The sequence below is a fragment of the Macrotis lagotis genome, chromosome X (genome assembly GCF_037893015.1).
Source record: "Macrotis lagotis isolate mMagLag1 chromosome X, bilby.v1.9.chrom.fasta, whole genome shotgun sequence".
NCBI classification, from domain to species: Eukaryota; Metazoa; Chordata; class Mammalia; order Peramelemorphia; family Peramelidae; genus Macrotis; species Macrotis lagotis.
The window spans coordinates 583930346-583957891 of record NC_133666.1 but is presented as its reverse complement, the minus strand read 5'-3'; the positions used below and the strand labels follow the sequence as shown (position 1 = coordinate 583957891).

General features: G+C 35.4%; 1 protein-coding gene across 3 annotated transcripts in view; it reads left to right on the top strand.

The window, feature by feature from the left end:
• HAS2 (hyaluronan synthase 2) overlaps positions 1–25747 on the top strand; it is a 42066-nt gene extending 16319 nt beyond the window's left edge. For all 3 annotated transcript variants that reach the window (XM_074201534.1, XM_074201535.1, XM_074201533.1), the window contains 3 exons: positions 6835–7461; positions 20762–20863; positions 22806–25747. In XM_074201534.1, coding sequence (XP_074057635.1) covers positions 6835–7461; positions 20762–20863; positions 22806–23735 — 1659 coding nt within the window. In that variant the 3' untranslated portion in view covers positions 23736–25747. The remainder of the gene's footprint in view (positions 1–6834; positions 7462–20761; positions 20864–22805) is intronic.
• The last annotated feature ends 1799 nt before the right edge of the window (positions 25748–27546 follow it).

Here is a 27546-nt window from a genome sequence, read left to right as displayed (position 1 = left end):
AGGGATTTCCACTATTACTTTTAATTCTATTGGGCAAGGACAAGCTTTATAATCTAGTATCTTATATTTCAATAAAACTCAAAGATTAACTTTAGTCATTTTTCTTACAAGCCTATAAAATAGATATAATGTAAGAAAGAATCCATCTATATCAATACAAAATACTTTATATACATTATCTTTTCTGATCAGCAGAACAACCCTAGGAAGTAGGTAGAGTAAGCTATTTTACAAATGAGGAAATTTAGGCTCTAGGAGATAAAATGACTTACATAAGGTCATATTTATTTTAAGTTTCAGAGATGGGATATGAAATCAGGTCTTCTGATTCCAACTTTGAATACCTCAAGAACTTTGAGAGCTATAAATTTTCATGAAATATAATAGTCACAGTTTACCTATCTGTAAATTGTGGAAAGCAACTCTTGTCCTCCATATTCCACTGGGTGCTTTGGGGATCAAATAAAATAAATTCCTTTTATAAATATAAAATACTACCTAAATATATACTAGTAAGAGAAATGCAGGGACCTAATGTTCTAAATCTCCTGATCTTTTTCTCCTTTGTCCTATTTCCTCTTCCTCTTCCTCCTCCATTCCTTTCCCTCCTCCTCAGGTCCTGTGACTCCAAGTTAATTTTTCTTTCTACTAGAACTTGCAAATTTCTACTTCTTCCATCCTAGGTTAATACTCCTCCCCAATCTCAATCATTTATAGATAATTCAATAAATATTCACTGAGCATCTATAGGGCTGTGATGGACCCAAGGAAAGATAAAATAAACTATAAGACCTATAAAACCTCAAGGAGTTTATGGTTTAATTTGAACTGCACATATAAGGGAAGTAATTTTATAATGATGATGATAAGTTAAAAGATCCATTGTTTCATCTGTAAAGGCACTTTGTCTCTAATCACAATTCCATTCATATCTTTTATGGCTTCATGATTTCTTTTGCTGCCCCCCCAAAAAATATTAACCACCTTTTAAGACCACACATTTCTGCAATAAAGCAAGGCTATCCTCTGACAAAAGTCTGACATTATCCCTGTCCCTGAAGACTTTCCATTTTGGCAGAACATGAGATAACTTTTGTTCTCTCTCTCCTTTCATATGACATTTTGTTAATCAATTTTTACAAATATTATGTCATTTGATTCTCATAATCCTGTGAAGTAAATGCTGTGGGCCCCATTTTAAAAATTGAGGAATTGAGGTATTTAAAATTTAAGTGACTTGCTCAGGGTCATATAGCTAATAAGTATTTGAGGTCAGAGTTGAACTCAGATCTTTCTGACTCAGGGGAAAAACAATGGGAGTTGTGGAGGATCTGGATAGGTTCCCCTGAGACCCTAGTCTTCTCTCTTCAGTCCTTCATGAAGATGCTACAATAACTTCATCATTTTACCTGCAGCACCAAAGATTGACATCAGTGACCTGTCTCCTATTTCCTAATAATTTCACTAAGATAATTTCAAAGGGATGGTCTGAAACTCCATCAAGATTAGACCTTATTGTCTCAGTTTTCGCAGATGCTGGAGCAGAGCCTAGCAATGTCTTTTTATGCTGATAAATACAAGGAAAATGTGAATAACAGAAAGTGAAGAAGAGGAGCTCCAGCCTGTATTGCTCCTGGCAGCTCACCCACACACATACACTCAAGTGTCTCCCTGGCAAAGTGTCTGAGCTGGGTTGGATTTTTTCACTCCTGTGAGAATGACTCATTTCTTTGAAATGAAAAGTTCTGAGACTGAGACCGTGCTCCTGGGGTCCTTATGGGGCTGCTTCATGGAGCTTGGGAGCTGCCAGCAGACCTACTGCCCAGTTCTGGTTACAAGGAGATACCCACTTGCAGAGCTGGCACTAGATCTTGAGCAGTTCTCCTAGTCATCTTACTGCTCTGGTTTCCACTGATGTCATAGGTTCCCTCCACAGGCCCAAGGAGAGTGCTAAGCCAAAACCTCCCTTGAGTGCAACGAGAGGAAGGGAAGTGAGGAGGTAGCTTAGTTAAACAAAGTCAAAGCTTGACTGGAAGTCAGGACACCAGAAATTCTCCTGTAACTTTGGGCAAATCACGTCTCTTGGTTCCATCATTTGTGAAACGGAAGGGTTGGACTTCTGGATATGATCTTTTGTATCAAAGGAAATTCTCCTACTGTTGTTTTTTTCTTTCATATTCTTTTCCCTGGGTTTATTGAAGGGTGTAGGTGGGCAGAGAGAAGGTCAAGGTAAAAATAATCAGAATTAGTTTTAAAATTTTCAGGTACTTTATATAAATCCCATTTGATCCTTTCAATTACCACTCCTGCCCCTTAAGGTTATTACTGTAATAATTCCCTGAAGATGATAGGGGTTAAATAGGGATGATGATGATGATGGTGAAGATGGTGGTGATGATGGTAGTGTTAATGGTGATGGTGCTGATGACTATGGCAATAGTGACGATGGTGATGGTGCTGCTGCTGCTGTTAATGGTGATATATACAGCACTTTGGATGTGCTAGACATTTTACAAATATTATCTCATTTGTTCCTTACATCAAGCCTGGGAAATAGGTTCTATGATTATTCCCATTTTACAGTTGAAGAAGCTAAGACAAGTGGAAGTTAAACCTAGGTTAACATAGCTAGTAATTGTCTGAGACCAGATTTGAACTCAAGTTTTCTGGATACCACACTCAGTTTTCTACCCACAGTGTTACTTAGCAGCCTTAATAGGGATTCTAGGAATTGAGGAATAATTGCAAAGTGGATAGAGAACTTAACTTGGAATCAGGAAAACTTGGAATTGAGTTCTGCAAAACTCAATTAACCTCTCTGAAACCTCGGTTTCTTTATATATAAAATATGGACAATTGTTCCTGAAATATCTTACCTTAAAGGCTTTCTATGAGTTTCAAAACATGTAAATATTTAAATTGCCTAGTAGATAAATGTAAAATGAGAGAATTTTGTAACTAAACCTTTCATCCTTTTAGCTCACAAGATTTTTTGTTTTGTGATGCAGCCCAAATGAACTGAATACTCCCACTCTATAGTAGGGCACATAAGCACACTTCAGGTATTCTCAGAAGCCTTGAGGAGAACCCCTTCCCATTTAAAAAGTGGAATTCAACTCAACAATAAAAATAATCCTTTGAAGCAGAATCACATAAGTACTGACCAACCACTTACTCTGGCCCCTGTATTGTTCTCCTTTTCATGGAGGATGCACATATGAAAGCTCTAACAGTCTCATTAGATTAATTAGACTAGATTAATAGAAATGGAAATTGACACCAGCTGGAGCAATACAAAATCAAGGACTAGATTTCTTGGTATAGAATATGTTGACTATAAAAGTTTGGAAGATGAGAAAATCAACGAAAGGGCAGAAATAAAGTGACAATGAATTTGTTAACTTACCCGTTCTTCAAACTTTCTTCATTCTTTTGGAAACACCATATTTCTAGTCATTCAGATTCACAACATGAAATAATCCTTGAATTTTCCCTCAGAGGTAATTATTTGCCAAATCTGAGCACAATGACCACATCCATCTCCATTCCCTGGGTCACCACTCTAGTTGAGACCCTCATCACATCATCCCTGAACTATTACAGTCATCTCCATATTGGCCTTCCTTCTTAATCCCATCTTCCACACAGTTGTCAGGAATATCAGTTCCTAAAGGAATATCAGTTCCTAAAGCACAGGGTTAGTGACACCATAAATTCCTTGGTCTAGCAGTTTCCTTTTGCTTCTCTGTTAGGCATTTTAAATTATTTACAATCTGACTCCAATATATCTTTCACATTGCTTCCTTTTACAGATTCTAGGTTCCAACTAAATTGTCCTATTTAATATTCTCTTTATAATAATCATCTTTTTACTTTTCCCAGTAATCCATATTTCACCTCAGACATTCATCTTCATGTTTTATCTGTAAAATAAGGGGACTAATTCTGCAGTCAGGTGGCACAGTGGTTGAAGTGCCAACTTTGGAGTCAGGAGGATCTGAGTTCAAATTCAGCCTCAGTCACTTGTTATTTGTGTGACCTTGGACAAGTCACTTAATTCTGTTTGCCTCAATTTCCTCCTCTGTAAAATGAACTGGAGAAGAAAATGACCAACTCCACTCTACCAAGATAACTTCAAATGAGGTTTGACTAAAATGACTGAACAACAAAGGTCCCTTTTATTTCAAAACCAATGATTCTGGGAGCCCTCTGGTTCCTGCCATGAGGCTAGCATGGTGATTAGTGCTAGTCTGATGATGTTAATGAGTCCAGGGATTTCCAACTGAACAGATTGTTATTCATGCTTTGGATGCTCTTCTTTTGCTCCTTGACATCCACCTTCCCAAATCCCTAGCTTTCTTCAAGATTCAGCTTATGCTTCCTCCTGTATAAGTCCTTTCTTGATCTCTTTATTTGTTTGTACCTCTCCTTGAATTTACTTCGTATATATTTCACATTTTCTACTTTTCTTTGTGTAAATTATCCTCTATCATTCTTATGTATGACAAAGTAGAATATAAGCTCCTTGAGAGAAGGGACTTTTATTTTTGCCTTTGTATCCCCAATAACTTGTACCATACTTACCACAGAAGTAGGAGTTTAGAATATGTATTGATTTTATTCCTGTGCATGTTAAAAATGATGGGAGGGGGAAGTTAATGCTATAACCAATGTCCTTCCCTGAATTAGTGGCAGGACTGGATATAGAATTCTGAATCTTCAACTTAGTGTGTTGGCTTCATGGGGGGAGGGGACCATAAAAGGTTCATGGAATCATCAATCCTGAGTGGAAGGGACCTTACCATCAATCAGATGCAACTCTCTTGTTTTACAGACAAGAAAAGTGAAGTAGGGAGATGTGGTAACCCCCTACTTTATCAACTCTATAATGTTGAGACTAGAGTTGGTCATTGGACAGTGGGTAAAATCTATTAGGTAAAGGGAAGAGAATTTCAGGTCATGAAATAGTACAGCATGAAAAAAAAACATGAAGTAACTCCTCTAAATTAATATCAAAGCTAATTCTAATCCTCTGTATTTTTTCTTGGGGAGAATAATGGAAATGAAAACTGTTCATCAGATCCAAAGTCTTCAAAATCATTAACAGTAATATTTCAATATCCAGGATATGAGAAAAGATAAATCAAAGTTCTGACTTGGCTGGACCAATAACTACTCTAAGTATGACTTAGAGTAAGGGACACATTGAGTATGGAGGGGGGGGAGGTAGGGATGAAAGAACCATCGTCAGAGAACATTATATAGAAAAGGTGCTAAATTAATACCCAATAAATATTCATTAAGCACCTTGGCAGCTAGGTGGAGCAGTGGATAGAGTGCTGGGCCAGGAGTCAGAAAGACCTGAATTCAAATCCAACCTACCAGCTGGGTGACCCTGAGCAAGTCACTTAACCCTATTTCCCTCCAGTGTAAAATGAACTGGAGAAGAAAATGACAAACAGCTTTTGTATCTTTGCCAAGAAAACCACCAAAGTGGGGTCATGAAGAGGTAGACATAACTGTTGTGAATCAGTGCCAACAAAGATGCCAAACACTGAGATCATAAAGAAAGGCAAAAGACAGTCCCTACTCTCTGAGAGCTCAAAGTATAATGTGGAGAAACAATAGTAAATCAGCTTTATAAATATAAAATATAGACAGAATATATTGGAGATAATCATTAGACAGAAGGCATGTGTTGGGGGGATGGAAGGGGTGTGAGAAGAGTTGGATGGCAGGGGTGGTGGAAAATGTAAGAATATTGGAAAAGCAATAGGGACTAGGTTATGAAGGGCTTTGAATACCAAACAGAAGATTTTGTATTTGATCTTGGAGACATTAGGGAGCCACTGAAATTTATTGAATAGAAGAGTAACATGGTTAGATCTGTGCTTTCAGGAGTTTAATGAACAAATACTTGTCCTAGCTAGGTGACCCCAGCAAGTCATTTAACCCTGATTGCTTTTAAAAAAAAACACCTTTCAAGAATTTATTGAGTGAAGCCTCCTGTGCTAGCTAGGAGGATCAGAGAGATTACATGAGCAGATCTTGGTCCAACATCTCTGAAGCATCCTACATCTATCAATTGCTTCTAAGTGAAAATTAAAGAAATACATACATATATATATATATATATATATATATATATATATATATATGTATGATATATGTATATAATATATAATATAAATGTCTCTCTCTATACACACACACACACACACACACACACATATACATATAAATGAATCAGCAGTTTCACCCTCTTTTACTTTATGCTGCTCATGTTTTGGCAAATGTTGAAGTATGTGATGGTTGGAAAAAATTTCTTGATTCTTTCAACTGATGGTGGTCTACCTCCCCCAAATCCTTGTATTTAACTACTTTGCATATGTTTTAGTTCTTTATGCTGTAGATATTTATATAGCTGCTTGTTGGCTCCTCTCCATTAAAATGGAGTAGTTGTTGTCTTGGTGCTAAGACAATGCTTAGTACATTTCCTGGTGCAAGTAGACTCTTATGTAAAATAAATACTTGTTATACTTAAAATACTTAAAATAAATACTTGTTGTTTGATTTATCGATTGCCTGACACAATGCTAAGTCCTGGGGCTACAAATACCAAAAGGAAGCTTATCAATAGCCTTTCCCAGGTTGCTTTGATATCATTTGACCAGGTATTACTTGGGAACAATTGGCCAGAACTTCTAAGCTCTGGTGGGCATGTGAAGATGGAAATTTCTTAAAATGTATCTTTTTAAGAATAACCCAAGAATGTATGGCAAGGTATTGATTGGCCAAGCTCTGGTTCACTCTGTTTATTTTATTCTATTGCAGATGCATTGTGAGAGGTTTATCTGTATCCTGAGAATAATTGGAACTACCCTTTTTGGAGTCTCCCTCCTCCTGGGGATCACAGCTGCTTATATTGTTGGCTACCAGTTTTTCCAAACAGAAAATTACTATTTCTCTTTTGGACTCTATGGTGCTTTCTTAGCCTCACATCTTATCATCCAAAGCCTATTTGCCTTTCTAGAGCACAGAAAAATGAGAAGATCATTAGAAACTCCTATAAAGTTGAACAAATCTGTGGCTCTTTGCATTGCTGCATACCAAGAAGACCCTGATTACTTAAGAAAATGTTTACTTTCTGTGAAAAGGCTAACTTATCCTGGGATTAAGGTGGTCATGGTCATAGATGGCAATTCAGATGATGATCTGTATATGCTGGAGATCTTCAGAGACGTCATGGGCAGGGACACTGCGGCCACTTACATCTGGAGGAATAACTTCCACACTAAAGGCCCTGGTGAGACGGACGAGTCACATAAAGAGAGCTCACAGTACATAACCCAACTGGTCTTGTCCAACAAAAGTGTTTGCATCATGCAAAAATGGGGTGGAAAAAGAGAAGTAATGTACACAGCATTCAAAGCACTGGGGAGGAGTGTGGATTATGTGCAGGTAGGTCTTCTAGACTCATTCCAATGCAAACATCCATTTAAATAAAGCCACTTTTGTATCTCTCCTGCAGCATGCTATAGGACCATCCCAGGGCCTTCTGAACACAGTGTTTCTTTCAGTCTATTTGAAAACAGCATGACTGTTGAAAGCATGTTAAAAAAAAAAAAACCTACTGCAAAACTGTTAGAAAATATCTACGAAAATGCTTCATTTGTGCCATATAATTGGTTAGAAATCAAGACTATTTTGAACATGAGACCTTTTTCTGCCCCTCCCTCCCCTTCCCTGCCTTCTCTCTTTTTAGCCAAGTCAAATCCAAGATCATTTTCCACAACTTTTCAAAACCTCCAACCCTGTAAGCAAATAGTCTTTTATACCAGCTGCCCCTGGTACCAGGCTATTAAGACGTTGTTCTATTCCACCAACTAAAAGGGAAGGCACTGTATGGCCTTTAAAAATATTTTGCACAAAGATGGGTGAGATAGAGCAATTTTTAAGAAATTAAAAAAAAAAAACAAATGAGAAGAAAGAAAAAAAGAAAAACACCCATTTGCAAAAAGCCAAAATGGTGTTTACTTCATCCTAACAACAGCATTACCTCATTCCCAGCAGCTTGACCTTTGAAAACTTTCATGATGCGATTCACATCCATACAAATTATTACCCCATGTCCTTTATTAAGTCCCTGAGCATACCCTGTAGGGTGGGATCCCTCCGTCTTTACATCACTCCTTATCTCTTACTAGGGTTTTTACTGGCTTTTGGCACTGTCATAAGTGTTCTTTTATAAAGATGAAAATGTTCCATGAATTTTCAAGTGGTAGCTTTTCCCCACACTGAGATCCTTCAGATAGATTTTAGGAATAAGACTAGAGGAAAAACCTTGGAAAGTAAAACTCAACAGGATAATCTCTCTTCTTGTCATTCCCTTTATTTTCATTTCTTTAACTTTGCAATTTTATTGATGTTTTTTTCTTTTATATTACAGTCATTTAGGGACTTATTCACCCACCTGCCCCTCCCAGTGAGCCTTAACATGGAATCCATAGACACAAAAACTTGCCTCTGATAAAGTATATAATTATCTACATTCTACCCCACTAGGAAGAAGGTGCATTTCCACCTCTTTTCTAGAAGGCCAATATTAACCATTATAATTACATTGCATTTGAATTTTTTTAAGGACTATTTTTCAGATACTTGTGTGTGTTGTTCTCCTGGTTCTTTTACTTTGTAATCGTTTATTCAGGTCTTCCCATGATTCTCTGAATTTTTCATGTTCCTTTTTTCCTTATTGTTATGCAATTGTATTCGTGTCTAATTCTTCACGATCCTATTTGAGTCTTTTTTCCAGATCCTAGGGTTTGCCATTTCCTTCAGTTCATTTTATAGATGAAAAAACCGAGGCAAGAGAATTAAGTAATGACCTGGGATCATGGAGCTAGTAAATACCTGAGGACAGATTTGAACTTAGGAAGAGGACACTCCTGAATTCTATCCACTGTACCATCTAGATGCTCTCCTCCATAAAATCTATTTTAGAATTTTATTATTAAAATTAATTACTAATTTATTTTATTAAAATTATAAGTTATAATAGTACTATAAATGGTTATAATTCTATAAATGGTTCTATAAATGGTTATAATTTCCCAATCAGTGAGCACCCACTTTGTATACAGATCTTTACTACCACAAAAGGTGCTTACTATTAATATCTTAGAACATATGAAGATTTTTCTGTCTTGCTTGACCTCTATTCTCCTTTAAAGAATAATAATAATTTTGATAATTCTATAAAATACTTTGTATTTATTTTTTCAGTTACCTTGGTTAACAGTGACATGGTATATTAGAAAGTCTAGGACTCAGGTGACCTGATTCAGTAGAACAGACCTGAGAGATGACCTCACCTGGGGTCTGTCACTAAATAGATGTGTGATTTCGGCCAAATATTTTAGGCACTTGGTGCCTCAGTTTCCTTCCCTTTGGATGGGAGGTTTAGGTAGCTAGATAGCATAGTGGAAAGAATGTTGGGCCTGGAGCAAAGAAGTCCTTAGTTCAAATCCTGCCTCAGTTTCCTCATTTTCAAAATGGTGACAGGGTTCTTATTTAGATCAAGTGAGAAAATAAATGTGAAATGCTTTGAGACCTTTAAAGCATTCTATGAATGCTAGCTGTCCATTGACCTAAGGCTCTCTCCAACTCTTATATTCTCTACTTTAATAAATAATAATAATCATAATCATAATTATGATAATTGTGATAAGTAATTTACATACTGCTTGCTATCCACTAGGAACTATGCAAAGCCCTTTACAACAATTGTTATTGTTATTCACTTATTTTTCATTCAGATTCTTCATGACCCCATTGGGGTTTTCCTGGCAAAGATAATGGGGTGATTTGCCATTTCCTTCTCCAGTTCATTTTGCAGAAGAGAAAACTGAGGCAAACACAGTGAGGTGATTTGCTCAGGGTCACACAGCTAGTCTCTGAGGTCAGATTTGCTCAGAAAGATGAGTCTTCCTGATTCTAGGCCAGCAATTCTATTTACTGTACCACTTGGACAATGTCTATAGTAACACACACACAGCAAAGTGGTCAGAAGACTGGCCTTAGGATCAGGAAAAGGTAGGTTCAAACATGCCTCTGATATGTACTGGCTCTGCATCCTTTGGCCTCTTATTGTCCTGGACAAGTCCCTAAAAATACATTACAGATTAGTTCTGATCTTCCCAAATCTAATGATGAATAGTATCACAGGGTTCAGTATTAAAGGGTTCGTTTTAGATAGCTTTGAGAAGTTTGGGAAATTTGGCCAAATGATTCAAACTTCTAACTTTTTGTTATTCTCTTGGTTTAGCTGTATCTGACTCTTTATGATCTCATTTGTGGTTTTCTTGGCAAAGTTAGCATTTTCATCCCCATCTCATTTTATAAATGATGAAACTGAGGCAAATAGAGTAAAGCAATTGTCACATAGGCAGTGTCAGAGGTCACTGGTCCTGGTATAAATATTTCCTATTTTTACTTCTTTTGAAGGATCATAAGAAAGTTGTCTCTTCTTGGTTCATTCTTGTCAAATACTATATGTGTGACTTCCATAGCAAAATATCATAAGGGCTGCCACCGTTGCATCTTTAAATACAATATTAATTACAATAGAAAGTGTTCGATAGTAATAGCAATAATAACAATTATTATTTCTGCAGTGATTTAATGTTTAGTTAAATACTTTCTTTATAAATAACCTGGTGAGGTAACAAAGCATAAATATCGTTAGCTCCATTTTTCAGATGAAGAAACTGAGGCTCATCAAAGTAATTTTCCTCATAGAGGACATGTCTTACCTATGGCTGTGTAACTTAATATCAAAATTGGGATAATTTAGGTACTTCCTGAGGTCCCCCTAAAGGGAACAGGACAAAATGACCTCTGGCACTGTTTTTAATTCTAGTTAAATCTTATAGGAGTAGTCCCTAACTGTTCTAAGCAGTTTTTATTTTCATTGGAACTTCTCCTATAATTCTGGCTTTGGATTGTGCTTGTATCCTTGACAACCTACACTGTGCTTGTCCAGGAAAAAAAAATATAAAATTTTGAAAACGTGAAAGGGTTGATTTTCTGCTAAAACAGTGGCCAGACTTGGGAATAACAGAACTGAGCCCTGCCTGTTGTGACATAATCAACCTGGCTAGGTTAGTACTTTCTTTTGAAACAACAGAGTATTTCTTTTTCTTTTTTAATGAATTCAAGTAACGACCCTGATGATATTTGTGTGTATGTACATAAATGTATGCTTGTTTGTATGTATATGGATATATATATATGCATATATATGTGTGTGTGTGTGTGTGTGTATACCTTATATATTAGGTTCAACCCTTTAATTTCTTACTGTAGAAAATTCCCCTGTGAGAGAACCCACTCTATCAAAGCAAATCACTCTTTTCAACTTATAGTTTCTTAGTTTACTAAGAATTAAGAAACTTGCTATGGGCCCCACAAGGAATATGTATCAGAATCAGAACTTAAACCTTCATCTTCCTAGAGAGGCAGCTCATTGGCATTGTGGACAGAAAATTGGATTAAATCAGAAATTTGCCTCCTACACCCTGCTGCATCCTTAAGTATGAATTGTGATTCAAGTTTAGGTCTTTAATTACAATTCCAGTTTTCATTGCATTGATCCCAGATTGCTTCTCTAAGGAAAACAAAAAGATACACCTGATGGGGAAATGGTAATCAAGTTCCTTCCCAGGAACTGCCCAGTTTTGCCTTAGATTCTTTTCTAGAAGTGTTTTCCAACAGGAGTGATTCTCTTCTGTCTCAGATGGCATGGTGATGGACTAGATAACTCTTCAATATTCCTTATGATGCTAACTTAAAGTGTTACATTAACATTTTATGTTATACAATTAACTGTCAAATCTATAAGGCTGAGGAATAGGGATTAGATTTAGGATTTCATAGTTATAAAGAATAACCAAGAGAGGAAACTTCCTTTCCTAATGCAGGTTTGATCTCTGTACTTACTTATAGTCTTAGGAAAAGTTGCCTTGGCTGAGAGGATCTCAGAAATGGGATTTTACTTCAGGGATGTACATATGAATGCTTGTTGAATAGTTCATTGAAACAATCAGCAAGTGTTTGACCTAGTTTGTTCTTGGCTTTGAGACCAACCCCTTCTGTTCAATTCACTATGCTTCTCATAGATAAGCAGTCAATTTGGGGGCATCTGCCCATCCCACTACCTCTAGTTTATGTCTTAGGGATTCACAGGCTGGGGAAGTCTAATGAGGAGAGGAAGATGTCATTTTGGGGGGTTTTGCAATTCTATCCATTCCTGAATTTCTTGGAAGAGAATCAGACCACAAACCTCAAAATATTCATGGTGCTTTAATTAGTGCATAGTTTGGGGGATATCCCTTATAATGTTCTCTGTCTTAAAAACCTATTTGTTTGTTTTTCCCTTCCCTGCCTTTGTAGTAATTCACACCTTTAGAAAGTTTAAGGATAAGTAAAATCATGGGGAAATAGTTAAGGTACAGAGGAATTATAGACAGAATTCATATTTTGGAAGAGGGTCAGACCAGATAAACTTCAAATAATATCCATTTCTCAGTACCCTTCACTTTTGAAATAGTCTTAAGAGCCCTGGGTAAGGACCCAGGTGACTTGCACTTTTCTCCTCTATAAAATGGAGCTGTGCAAGATGTAGTCCAAAGCTCTTTGAAGCTCTAATATTTCAGGGCTCAATGGTATAAAAAACAAACAAGAAACTTGAAGATTCTCTATGTCTATTATAGATTAATCAATATAGATAATTAGTCATATTGATTCATCTCTAATAGTCTTTTGTACTGCCTCTTTCACAAACCTGTAATTTTCTTCCTTTCTATCTTCTTGGAAGATGGTTTCCTTCAAGACTCAACTTAAAAGGCATTTAGGTGGTGCAGGGGTTAGAGTACCAGCCCTGGAGTCAGGAAGACCTGAGTTCAGTTGGCCTCAGACACTCTTTACTTACTAGTCGTATAACCTTGAGCAAGTCACATAACCCCATTGCCCCACAAAAAAGCCAGGGAAAACAAAGACCCAGCTCAAGAGCCTTTCTTCTTCAGGTGATGTTTTCTAGCCTTGTCAGTTTCTAATGTCATCTCCTTTAATAATAAAAGTTAGAATTTATATAACACTTCCAGATTTACAAAGTATTTTACAAATATTATCTTATTTGATCCTCACCACGACCCTACAAAGTAAGTACAATAATTATCCCTATTTTACAATTGAGGAAACTAAGGTAGACAGAAGTTAAATGATTTTTCCAGGGTCCAGCTAGTAAGTATCTAAGGTTGGATTTGAACTCAGGTCTTCCTAACTACAAGTACAGCTGAACTTTCAACTATCTTCCATAATTTTTGTATTCATCTTGCATATTCTAATTTTAAATAAATTGTCTCCCCCAATTAAATATGTTCCTTTCTTGAAAACACAAGCTGGAGTTAAGGATAGTGCTTAGCCTACAGTAAATTCTTAATAAATATTTGCTGATTGATTGATTGTATCATCAGTCATTCAGCAAATATTCATATAGTTTCTATTCACATCACTCTAAAGCTCTGCTAGGTGGAATTTGAAAGAAGCAAAAATGGGAAGCCAATCCCTCTTTTCACTTGTGCCTTTTGTGAATATTGTCTCTTTAATTCCCAATGATTTTATACTTTTCACTATTTATTTACTATTGCCAATTTGAAAACATCATAAAAATAATTATGTCTTGAAAGTGATTAAATTGAATTTTGTGGGTGTGCAGGTACATGTTTACCAACAAGAAAAAAATGCACACAGGTCACATTTTTAAGTTTAATTTGCTCTAACTTTTCCTTCATCCCTCTCTTAAATCTAGGCCATCAATAAAACAATGAGTCAAGGCCTGATTTGTCATATTTCCAAAGTACTGAGGGTAAATGTTTATACAGAAAATTTTAGCAATCAGCTCTTGTGAATAGGTTCAAATTGCCTCTAGTACACCCTGTATTGATAGTCTTTTTTTTCAGTGACTTTCATCATAGAGTTCTGTTCTTTTGTATACCATCACTGTGTTGGGAAAGATTTGTGATTTTAGGATGACAAAGCTAGTTATAGAAAGATGTTCAGAGCTATCTAATCCAGCCCCTTCATTGAGATCTAGAGAAGTACAGTGACTTGCCAAAGACTAGAGGATGGATAAATGAACATATTCTTATTATAGAATTAATGCTTTTCAGTGTTATTACTTTTAAGTTCTCCTGATGACAGGAAAGAAGGGCAGATGAGTGACAAAATCTTGCATTCTATTTATTTCTGGGTTGACATACTAGGAAAGTACCTTTTAAAACTTTCTTAAATTTATATAATTCTACATCCCAAATTCCTAAAAGAAGAGAAATGAAGAAAACCAGATGAAAAGTTCAGGATATCTATCAAATACAAGCATCTTGGACTTGTTTGACCATAGTTAAGGCAACCAGAGATCTAATAGGATAGGAGAGGAGAAACTTGCAGAGAGAACCAACAAATTTTAAAACGAACCTTTACCCCATTCTTAAAGTTAGCACTTTCTGGAAAACATTTCTTTATGTACCTGGACCATTTTTTTTGGTCTTATCTTCAAAGTCTTCTTTATTAACTCTTGAGAGATCATTCACATTATCTAATATCATGGGATTTTAGATTTAGAGCTAGAAGAGATTTTAGGAGTCATCTATTCTAATCCCCTTGTTTTAAGATGATAACCATACAATGAAATGTAAATGATAGTAAAGATTTGACCTGGGGATCCTCTGCACTTGCTGCCCAATTGTTCACTTTGTTATATTTTGATTCTTCTAACAATTCATATGTGCTGTGCTTATTATGTATGCATACTCTCACCTGGAATATATCCCATTCTATAAACAGAATTAATGGGAGGAATCCTCAGACCTTCAAATCATATCAAATAATTGTGAAATCAGGGGTGATATTTCTTTGAACCGAGTACTGGTTTGTAATCTCATTTCCTTCTATTATATAGAATGGAACTGGGTTTTGACAAACTCCTTTTCCCAGGTCAGGATCTGTCACACAATTATAGAAACTTCTAATTAGATAGATTATTGAATTCACCTGGAACCTACCCAAGAAGCCTCAATAATTCTCAAACACAGTCATTCAGACATTACTTGAAAATCAACCCATTATGTCCAAAAGAAGTTCCCTTTTCTACTCTTTCACATATTTAGTTGTTGGAAATTTTTCCTTAAATAGACCAGAAATTATGACCCGGTGTTATTATTTCTGGCCTCTGTAGTCAAATAGAATAAGTCACTTCCCCAGAGTAGGAATGTGCATTTTAAAAAGTAACTTACCCAAATTCACATAGATAGTAAGTAATTAGCAAAGTCTGAGTTTGAACTCAGGGTTTCTGATTCCAGACTCCCTTGCTAATAAAGTTACATAAATGTTTGTTGATTTTGAATTTATCAAAAATAAATGTAAAATTTGTTTAAAACATAAAATACATGTTTACATATGAATTTTATATTATAAAACATTTAAATCTAAAATTTATTCAAAATATAAAATGCATGTTTATATTAAATTTGTTACTAATATAAAACATTTAAATGTAAGCTTAATTTAAATTTAAAATATAAAGCTTTGAAATGTAAAATTTATTTAAAATATAATACATATGAAATTTATTTGTGTTATAAAAATATAAAGCCAGTACTCTAACTGCAGGATGGTGTGTTGCCACTGGGAAGTTGTTTTAGTGATTATGATCAAGAATTAATTTCCCTATCTAGAACAGAGCTAAGTGATCCCACTTGGCCAGGGTTAAGATGTTAGGTCAAAAGTGAGATATACAGTGATGGGACATCACCAGTATGGGACCTGGTTTTGGAGCATCAATAGATATATTGAGTTTTCCATCCTGTATCCTCAGTGAAGTCAGTCAGGGGAATTGAGATTTCCTTTTTGCTCTGATAGTTCTTATAGCCAGCCTTTTCAAGTGATATTAGAAGGAGGTTATCAGTCAGTCAACTTGTTAAAAAAAAAGGTAAACTAGAATTTTAAGAAATACTAAGATTTGAGTCTTAGAACCTTCTATTAGGTAGCACAAATTATATTTTGTAGAGTTTTTCCATTTAAATCAGGGGTTCTTAGCCTGAGTTCTGTGCATTAATTCTTTTTCAAAACTGTCTTTTAATTTAAAAAATATTCAAAATCTATTTCTTCTTAGACAAGAAAGAGAGAAGTATTAGCTGGATTAACAAGGATAAGGAAAAGTTGTTATTCAGTCTTGTCTGACTCTTTGTGACCCAATTTAAGGTTTTCTTGACTGAACTCGTAGAATGGTTTGTCATTTCCTTCTTTAGTTCATTGTACAAGATAAGGCAAGCAAGGTTAAGTGACTTACCCAGGATCACCTACCTAAGAAAATGTCTGGGACCAGATCTGAGCTCAGAAAGATGAGTCTTCCCATCTCTAGGTCCGGTTCTCTCTACTGTACTACATAGCTGCCTCTTAAGGGAAAGTCTCAATTAGATTTCCAGGGAGGGATGGCTTCTGTTTGCCTTATTTTTTTTAATGAAGAAGAGAATAAGTATTTATTAAGTCTCTGCTTTGTAGCCTGTCCTAATGCTAAGTAGACACTTTACAAATGTTATCTCATTGATCCTTACAATAACCCTATGAGGCAAGTGTTATTATTCCCATTTTATCATTAAGGAAACTGAGAAAGACTTCGGTGAAGGATTACATAGCTAGTAAATGTCTAAAGCTGGGTCTGAATGCACATCTCCCTGATTGAATGCCCAGCAATCTTTTCTACTTCACCATCTGATCGTTAACTGCATCTCTTCTCACCAGGGTGTAATCTTCTCTTTCCTTTTATATTTCTTCTTTCCTGTTTTTAAACTTATTTCACTTATGAGAATTTCAAATACTTCATAATAAGGAAATAGCAAGAGAACGCAATGCAAAGATTTAGCAATATCCTAGATAAGGTGTCAAATGTGGCTTGCAGACTCCTAATTGAAGCCCCAAACAGATTAAAATTTAATTGGGAAATGTTTTACAAAATGAAGATACATAAAACATAAATTACATCACATTTGAAAACTAAGTTAGTATGCTGCTTGTAATGTTCATCATATATGCATTAGCCATTCCTATTTTTATTTGAGTTTGATACCACTGTCCAGTGGAAAGAGTTCTGACCCTGAAGTCAAAAGAACCTGAGTTCAAATCCAATCTCAGAAATGTATTAGCTATCTGACCGTGGGCAAGTCATTATTTGCCCAGATTTCTCTCATATGTAAAGTGAGCTGGAAAAGGAAATGGCAAACCACTCTCTCTATTATTCTTCACTAGATTTATTATTCTAGTTATTTACTGAATAACTTTGTGAAAAATTCAGCCAGTCGCATTTTATAGTATTAGTATAAGAATAATACTTTATTAGTATTAGTATAAGAATCCGAAGCTCTGAGTTCAAACTCAGACATTGCCAATTACCACCTATGTAAACTTGGTTAAGTTATTTTAGTTATAAGATAAATTGCCTCATTGGACAGTTTAGAAAAGTCATACTTAAAACCAATCCATATGCCAGTGTACTAGAATCAGATTAAAATGTAATTGGAAATGTTTAACAAAATTATATGTGTAAATATATATATGTATATAATACATTATAGATAATATTAATTTTTTGTTTTCTAAGTCTACAAAAATCCATTTATAACTTCAAGGATCCATTTTTATTTTGAGTTTGACATTAGTGATAATCCCTACTGCCACTGATCACTTTGAATCTTATGAAATTTGAAATGTATTTTGATTACTTCTCTGCTTCAGGTTCATAAGTTTTTTCTTGCCCTATGTGGCTTCTTTAGGGATTGCTCTTCCCCTTCCCTCTTATTTCTTATATCCCTTATGACACCACATACTGAGTAGATATTGGGTACTTGGTGAATTATAATTGTTGATTAATAGAAAACTATCTAAAAAAGCATGCGAAATTCCCTAGAGTCAAAAGTTTTTTAAAATAATATTTTAATTTTAATTTTAAAAAAATTTAAATTTAAAATATTTTTAAAAAATATTATTTTTTCCTTTCTATCGCCTGTTATCGGCATTATACCCACAGTGCCATATAACCCATAAAAGATAGTAATTAATATAGGTTTGGAGTTTTCTGAGGAAATAGTCTCAGATTCATAGCACTCATATGATGCCATTCTTTTTGAGAAGTTATCATGAAATTGCCTTCAGGATACCTGATGTCAGATATCTCAGCTAAAACTTGCCTTTTGTGTAATCTTTGGTTAGTCAATTCATTTTTCTGAGCCTCATTTTCTTGATCTGTAAACTGGTAACAAAAGAACTTACCAAGCTCACAAGGGCTATATAAATCTGGGAATTATTTGTTTGACTAACTCTGTAATAAGATTAAAGGCTTTAGATCAGGGTAGAACAAATAAAGATTAGTTCTGAGAGTAGAACAGAAACATGTGAGTTGAGTTTGAGGCAACTGTTCTAGCATCTGAGGGACTGCGTAGTTTCTTCCAGTGTCCCAAATCTTCTGGCAAGCTCTTTCCCAGGGGATTTTTGACAGTTTTACTTTTCAGTCATGGCTGAAAAAGTCATGAGAAGAGTCTTTCTCACAGAACTTTTGGCACACTGCTTTTGGAAACTGGGAGGTGGCTGGGACTATTCAAACATTTTGGAACCTCAGAGACTTCCTTCAAGCTTAGCATTTTATAAAAGTTGGTTCTAACTTGCACACATTCACCAGCTTGCATGGCAATTCGAACATTAATTTTGGATCACTCTTTCCTGTTGTCGTTAGTCTTATTTTAGCCCAATTTCACCTTTCCTAACTTAAGTCAATACCGGTGGGTGTGTCACTAATACATCCAGATGCTGGATTCTGAAGGTGGTTTTGGAGCTGTGCCATCACCTCTTGCTGCCCTCCTCTTCGGCCTTCTGCCCAGCTTGTAGCACTGTGCATGTAAAGGGTGGGCATCTGGCTTGGGGAAAAACCACCTGGGCCCCCTCTGTCTAGAATATTTAGGATGCCTACTGAAGTATAAGATATTCTTGAAAATTTGTTGTCAGTAATCACATTAGATTTCCTAATCTAAACTATTATTTATCGCTTTCACTTCTCTATTCTAAAATCAGAGGGTACAGGGGTATTTCAAAATGGAAAACCAAAGGGTCATCCATCCAAATGTATAGGCAAAGCACACTTTGAGTAGGTAAGATATTTGCACATTTGATTTATTCTCAATGGTTGGGAAAGAACTCATTTTTACAAAAGAATTCACCATGAGTCATTTATTCATTTAAAATTATTCTCTTTACATTTTTTCAAAATTTATATAAAGTGAGGAACAGCTATACACACACACACACACACACACACACACACTTATACATACTTATACATATATATGTTGCTGCTCCTGTATATATGTATATGCCTATATATCCACAACTATACAAATATGAAAAATACATACACATATACATTTTAAATATACATACCACCCACAAAATTTATTCATGCATATATGTGTGTATACATGTGTATAATATATATACATATATATATATGTGGTATCTATCCATTAATAACTATGCTCTAAACCATTTGTATAAAAGTGATATTGTATCTTAAAATTATATATTTTTAAGCAAAAGATACAAAACTGAGGAAGGGAAAGATACAGACCTGTTTTGTCTTCATTCATCCCTATTACAAATTATATACATCATACACACATGCATACATCTGTCCATGCAAACACACACATGTAAATATAAACACACATATACATGCATGCACATACATTTTGATATGTATACAAATTATATAAAATTGTATATAATATGATATAATATATTATAGAGCATACATACATTTTTATATATTATAAAATTTGTGGGTGATGGAGATTAAAGAAGCAGAATTCTATCTTATACAATATTTATATGTTTATAATATTTGCATACAGTATTTATATGTAAATATATAGACATATTATATGTATATATATGCATTTGTATAAGTAACTATTTATATAGATGCACATGCATATATGTGTAGGTATAGGTGAATATAGTTCTGTCTTTATCTCTCTATCTAGGGAACTATATCTATTATATATGCATATGCATATACTTAATTATAATGGTTGGGATGAATGAGAGCAAGGCAGGTTTGTAGGGTTTTCTTTCTCTTCCATCTTTAGATTTAGGTCTTAAGTTTGAAGAGATTGTTTAGAAAGGAGAGGGATATTGGTTTTTTTTTTTTCAGAAGCATCACTTTTGAATGACACTTGAACCAGTAAGCATCTTTAGAAGCATTCTCCCTATGTCCATGTACCACAGAAAATGGCACAAAGACCACTAGGATATTTCTCACACTCTTTTCTATCATACCCACCTGCATTCTCCATGCTTGGACTTTATAAAAACTTATAAAATATCCCCAGAAGTGATTTTTTCAGAGATAATAGCATCATAACTCAGTTGGTGAGACTTGAGCCACTCCATCCAGGAGATCACTAAACTCAGAGCCATGCTTGTGGAAAATAGGAGGGCCTTTGAGCTTCCAGGGCTGGGGCATCCTAAACCTCAGTAGGAAGGAAGCCTTGACGGAGTAGAACAAGGTATTCAGTATTTAAGTGCAAGTGTGCCTGAGCTTTCTCAAGTTTCCTTTCCCTAATTTATCCTTTTTTTCCCCATTGTCTCTCTGCAGGTATGTGATTCAGACACCATGCTTGACCCCGCCTCATCTGTGGAGATGGTCAAGGTTTTAGAAGAAGATCCTATGGTTGGAGGTGTTGGGGGAGATGTGCAGGTGAATATAACCTAAGATTTGCCTTGAATAAAATAAGTTTCTATTGCATAATGTGTTTAAAATAGACAAAATTGAGGTCACTTGGGATTCCATGGATCAGTTCTTAAACATTCCATATTTAAAGAGAAATTTTCCCAATGCCTTATAAGTAAAATTTAATGAATACTAATAGTTCCAAAATGAGAGATAACATGGCAGAGTGGATAAAATATCAGCCTTGAATTTAAGAAGAACTGAGTTCAAGGACTACCTTTGACAAGTAGTAGTTGTGTGAACCAAGGGAAGTTATTTAATCTCTTAGAGTCCTAGGGCAACACGCTAAGATTCTTATGTTACAGAAAAATTGCCAAACTAACTGTGGGAGAAATTTCCACACCAGAAATTACCACAGCAATGAAATCAGAAGTTCAGACCAATGCTTAAAATAATTCCATACAATAACATATAGGTTGACTATAGAAAGCTAAGAAATTGATTGCGTGTGTCTCTCTCTCTCCATAAATAGAATAGATAATAGGTCTTTGATAATATTAAGTATTTTATTATAATCAACTGATATTTTAACATAAAAACAAAAAGATATTATATATAATTCAGTATATATATATATATATATATATTTAATTCAACCAGATAGTAATAACCAACAATAACCTGCTGCTAAAGTTGTAAATTTCCAAATTGTTTTTACATATTTTATTGGTTATGTCCCCTTTTGGTCTTCTTTTTGTTTCCTTCTTTGCTTCCATTAAGACTGATCCCACCAAAATATGTCTAATAACTCTAATAATTGAGTATAATAAATCAAAGCAGATCAAAACATTAGTCATTTCTGAAAAATGTATTTTACCATATGTACATCATGAAGATAGATGAGTGATAGTAAGTGGAGCTCTTGTACTCTTGCTAAATGATGTTTTAAGAGGGGAAAAAAGTCTAGTTTTTCCTAAAACAGAAATTGAAATTAAAAAAAGTACACAAGAAGTCAAATGGAGCATCCCAATGTCACGTTAGAGATAAAGGAAAAAGTAATAATGGGAGTTTAATTTTGATCAAGTCCTTGAAGAATGGGAAATAAAGTATTAATGATGAATTTTAAAAGAGGAAGTATTCATAGGATAAAAAATAAGAGGAAATCCTGAAGAATGGGGAAAAGAACTGTACATAAGATAGAATAATAGTGAAAGATGGTAACTATCCATTGTAGAATAGAATGAAAGGCAAAGGGAGTTCTTGGAAGGTGACAGAAAGTGAGCAGTGGGAGAGCTAAGAAGGATCTTTGGGAGATGCAAATCAACAATGAAAACATATAAGACAGGGAATCAATAGAATTATGGTGATATTAGAATGGCAAGAAAGACTCAGGAAAGAAACTGGGAGATGGTAAAGTAACAGCAAGGGGGAGAATCTATGATCCAGGTAAGAGATGAAAGGAATTGATTTGAGAGCCCACTCAAGCTGTGTGATATAGTTTATCTTTAATGTAGAGAGAGTTATTTCAAGATCAAACTTTTTGTGGCAAGCAAAGTTGTTTAGACTGACATTGACAAGCTTTGGGAAAAGTGTGTGAGACAGAAGGCAGAAGTATATTTTAAGGCAAGTTAGAAATTGGGCAGGGCTAGAGTGAATCGGGACTCAACTCTTCCATATTACATTGATATGTGAAATTGAGAGAAAAAAGAGAGGTTGAAGATTGAGCTCAGAAAAATCACAATAAAAAAAGGTAAAGCAATCCCGTGTCAAAAGAAGTACTAGATGATGTTTAAAAAAAAATAAAACTCAGAATACATTAGCATAGAAATTTAGGAAGGGGCAAATGAGAGACCTGAGTTGGCCAAAGTTGAAGGAAGTAATAAGGTCCTCATCAGATTTGAGTCTGGTAGGGTCTTGTATATATATTCTTTTAACCAATGTTTAATCTTTCTGTTTCTTCTTATTTCAGATTTTGAATAAATATGATTCTTGGATCTCATTTCTTAGCAGTGTGAGATACTGGATGGCTTTTAACATAGAGAGAGCTTGTCAGTCCTATTTTGGCTGTGTTCAATGTATCAGCGGACCCCTGGGAATGTACAGAAACTCTTTGCTTCACGAATTTGTAGAAGACTGGTACAATCAAGAATTTATGGGCAACCAGTGTAGCTTTGGAGATGACAGACATCTGACTAACCGTGTGCTGAGCCTGGGGTATGCCACAAAATACACTGCCCGATCCAAGTGCCTTACTGAAACACCAATAGAATATCTGAGATGGCTCAACCAGCAGACCCGATGGAGCAAGTCATACTTCCGCGAGTGGCTCTACAATGCCATGTGGTTTCATAAACACCATCTGTGGATGACTTATGAAGCCGTTATCACTGGATTCTTTCCTTTCTTCCTCATTGCCACAGTCATTCAACTATTCTACCGGGGGAAAATTTGGAACATTCTCCTTTTTCTGTTGACTGTTCAGTTCGTGGGCCTCATCAAGTCTTCCTTTGCCAGCTGCCTAAGAGGAAATATTGTCATGGTTTTCATGTCTTTATATTCAGTGTTGTACATGTCAAGTTTACTGCCGGCAAAGATTTTTGCCATTGCCACAATAAACAAGGCAGGGTGGGGCACTTCAGGAAGGAAAACCATTGTTGTTAACTTCATAGGACTCATCCCGGTGTCTATTTGGTTTACCATCCTTCTGGGTGGTGTAATTTTCACCATTTACAGGGAGTCTAAAAAGGAGTTTGGTGACTCCAAACAGACAGTTCTTATCATTGGTTCATTAGTCTATGCATGCTATTGGGTGATGCTATTGACTCTCTATGTGGTTCTCATCAGCAAGTGTGGCAGAAGGAAAAAGGAGCAACAATATGACATGGTGCTTGATGTATGAGCTAACTTTTCTCAAAGTTTGCAAACACACACACATACACACAACACTTTAGTCATCTTCTATAGGGACTGTAATGAACTGGGGGAAATACTTCACTGCTGCTGGGACTTGAACATTCAATTTCTATGGGTTTATTTTGATTCTGCCAAAGTAAAATGATAGATCATACAAGGATAAACTCAGATTTAACCTGTTATTTCTATGAAAATGAGATGAATTCTTTGTTCATGCACTTTGGTCCTTACTGTGCATACGCCTGACAGTGTTTTGCCTCATATACCTCACTAGTCATGCTTATGTGGGTTCTCAAGCAAGAAAAGCATTGGAAATCTCAAGGAAAAGTTCTTTCAACTTTTACAAACTAATTTATGGACTGTTTTGATAGATTTTTTAAAAAGAAGAATTTTTTAGAAAAGGTCTTCTTGTTTTAGTCTGCCAAACACAATGCCAAAGGAGAATCGGGAAGCCCAATGGCTTGGCTGTATTTTTATACTATTGTATTGTGTGTTTTTGTTTTGTATGATGACTTTTCCAACACAATTTTTGCATATTCTTTATTCTATTTCTCTGCCAAAACCCACCTGTACTTCCTTTTTAAACAGATTTCAAAAGAATTCATACTTTTAAAAAAACAAAAAACAAAAAACAAACCTGCCCAAAATGTGAAGCTTTGTTGGCTGATGCTGTTCATGACAGAAGGAATAAAATGTTTCTCTCTGCCTTTTAAAATCAAATAGTCATTTCTATGAGAAGGCAATTTAGATTTCAGTCTTTTAACTTTGGACTTCCATTCTATTTCAAAAAGGCTGACAAAATTGTTCAACTTTTATGGAGGAAAAATGATATTTTTGTATGCATCCAACAATATATCATTTTAAATCAAGGCCAAAGGGGTAAATAAGTGCAATTTTGTCATAACTGAGTTAAAAGGAACTCTGGTTTTCAAAAAAAACATAATATACACATACATCACTGCTCAGAATGTGTGTATTTTTGTGGGTTTAAGAATGCACAGGAGATAAAAATTAATATCCTTTGGACATATAGCCTATAGCTACACAGACCAAGTAAAGTGAAGAGTTAAAGTAATTATTTGACCTATTTCTGACATGTCTAGATAGATAAATTGTTCAACTTTCACTTTTCCTGTGTAGAGGGTAAAACCAGCCCCATGTGCTCAAAATAAAAAAAAAAAAGAGTTGGGCACCATGTAGTGGTCTTGGAGTCTATTGATCAATACCTTGTTTAATTCAAACCAGAAAATTTCCCTCCAAAAGTATTTGGTTATGAATTACACAGATTACCTCTACTTTCCCTCTCTTGACTTATGTTGACATATCTACACAGTACAAGGGAAGGAGAAGGCTGGGACCTATCTCTTGAATCTGGGCAATGAACTGAAAAATAAACTGAATATGCTGGGTACCCACCTCCCTCCAGTCCCAATCACACACACACACACACACACACACACACACACACACACACACACACGCACACACGCACTCATACACAAAGTTCCACTTCAGGGCCTCAGTTATCCAGACTGGTGGCTGGCACTGCAAAATCGTTTCTTGTACTTTGTGCTGTGTAGACTTGGGCTAAAAATGTGTTTGGAACCCATAGAACAAATAGGCACCCTTTGGATTGTGACATTAAAAAGCCCTGTGGTAAAGCAGAAACCATTGGGTGTTTAAATGAATTATCCATCTTTCCGCTTCCTTTTTTTTAATGCGGGCACCCACATGAAATTCTGCTGTAGAGAGAGCTGCACAGGCTCTCTACCTTCTGGTTTACTACAAACAGAATGCTTGGCAGTTGGTGAGCCTGTGAGAAAACAACACAGCCATTCAAAAAAATGAGATTAAAACTTGATTTTACCTTTTTAACTATTTATGTTCTAAGTTAAACTTTGATAACATTCAAATGTCAAATTCTCTCATTCTATAAAAAATGTTGAATTAATTGCCTGTATTTATTTTAGCAATTATTCAATGTATTTCCAGTATAGGTTGTATAGTAAAATTGATTCTTTTTTAAATAAAATATTTTTGATAAGATCTTTGCTATTTTCTTTTTTCCCTTGAGTTTAAGAGAGTTAGATTATGGAAAAGTTTAGAGTTGCTCAGGGCAACAAAAGTTATTGATGGTTTGTGTCATCGTAAGGTAGAAATTCACATCTCTGTTAAATCTAGCTTTTGAGAATATGTAAAAATTGCCCATTTCAATTAACTCTTAAGTACTAAAATAACCTAGGGTAGCTAGATCAGGTCTGAACAGAGGTCAGATCTGGAATCGGGAAGACTCATCTTAGTTCAAATCTGGTCTCAAATATTTACTAGCTATATGACCCTGAGTAAATAAGTGACCCTGTTTGCCTCAGTTTCCTGATTTGTAAAACAAGATAGAGAAGGAAATGGCAGACCACTCGATTATCTTTGTTTAGAAACTCCAAATGGGATCAAAAAGAGTTGGACACAATTGAAATAATAACAAAACTATACTAACCTGGCTAATTTATTCTCACCCCTTTCCCTTGTCCTCCCTCCCCCCCCCCCAGTTCTACTTTAAAGCTGCTTGGGAAAATATACACAGTAGATAGCCTTTTGATGGGGTTTGACAATGGGTTGTATTGTGTATAAAGGTTGATTCTACTCCTATTTCTCCACTTTTTCCTCTTCTTTTCACACTACTTTGATATCCCTTTCCATAATTAGTCACTTCTCAACCAGTATTTATTAAAGACTTGTTTCCTGTTGGACATTATACTAAGTCCTAGGGTTACAAAGAAATAGAAAAATATGGTACCTTTCCTCAGGAAGCTCACATTCTAATAGGAGGGACAACATAGAACTTCATATGTATCTGTAAAGGGTAAAAAAGCACTGGGGTCTTCTTGCATGTGGAGGGATGTAATAGGGAACTGGGAAAGATCTTCAGAACTTGGGTTGAAGATATCCAGGGAAGTCAGAAGGTGGAGGTGAGGCTGAATGATGTCTTTGATGCTGAGGATATTTTAATACCTGCAAAGGTGCTAGATTTCATCAACAACTATTTCCCTCATCTACTTAGAAGGAAATCTTTCACCAAATAAGTTTCACTCTATTGACATAATCATTGGCAAATAACATTTGGTGTGTAGTTTCTTCATTGATAATCCTGTGAGGTAGATAAGTAATTTTTGTAAGGAAATTGAACTTTGAATTTGTTCATTAACATAAGAGGTTTAAACCTAGGTCTTTCCAACAAGTCCACCACTATCCACTGCATTACTCTACCTCTCTAGTGAGATTTATGAGAATCGGCTTTCAGTTATGTAATACTAATGATAATTGTGTTAACTCTTAATTATATAGTACTGTACAATTTGTGTATTTTTATCACAACTGTGAGGTAAGTAATTATTCTTCATCTTGTATATTCTATACATAGGATAAATGAGCTTTCCTATTGAATTCTGAGAAATCTCAGCTCATTCAAGAAAGGAGAAATTCTCTGGGGGTTTTTTTGTGTAGTAAGCTGAGGATAGAGATGTGATTAAAGTACTGGTTCCTCTACATGTAAGCTTCTTCCAAGTCTTTCTTTCCCTTCATGTGTCTGAAGAGTCTGGTACCACAAGTAGTCTCTCTGAAAGTCAGAAAACCACGATCTCTTTTCTTCCAGGTTCTCATCAATTCTTTCCCCTTATCAGGAATAGATGGATAATTGAATAATCAATCTCCACCAATGAGGAAAATCACATGAAAATAGGTTTAGAGACTCAGTTTACTCAGCATAAAAGAAATTAAGTGCCTTAAGCAAAGTCAAACAA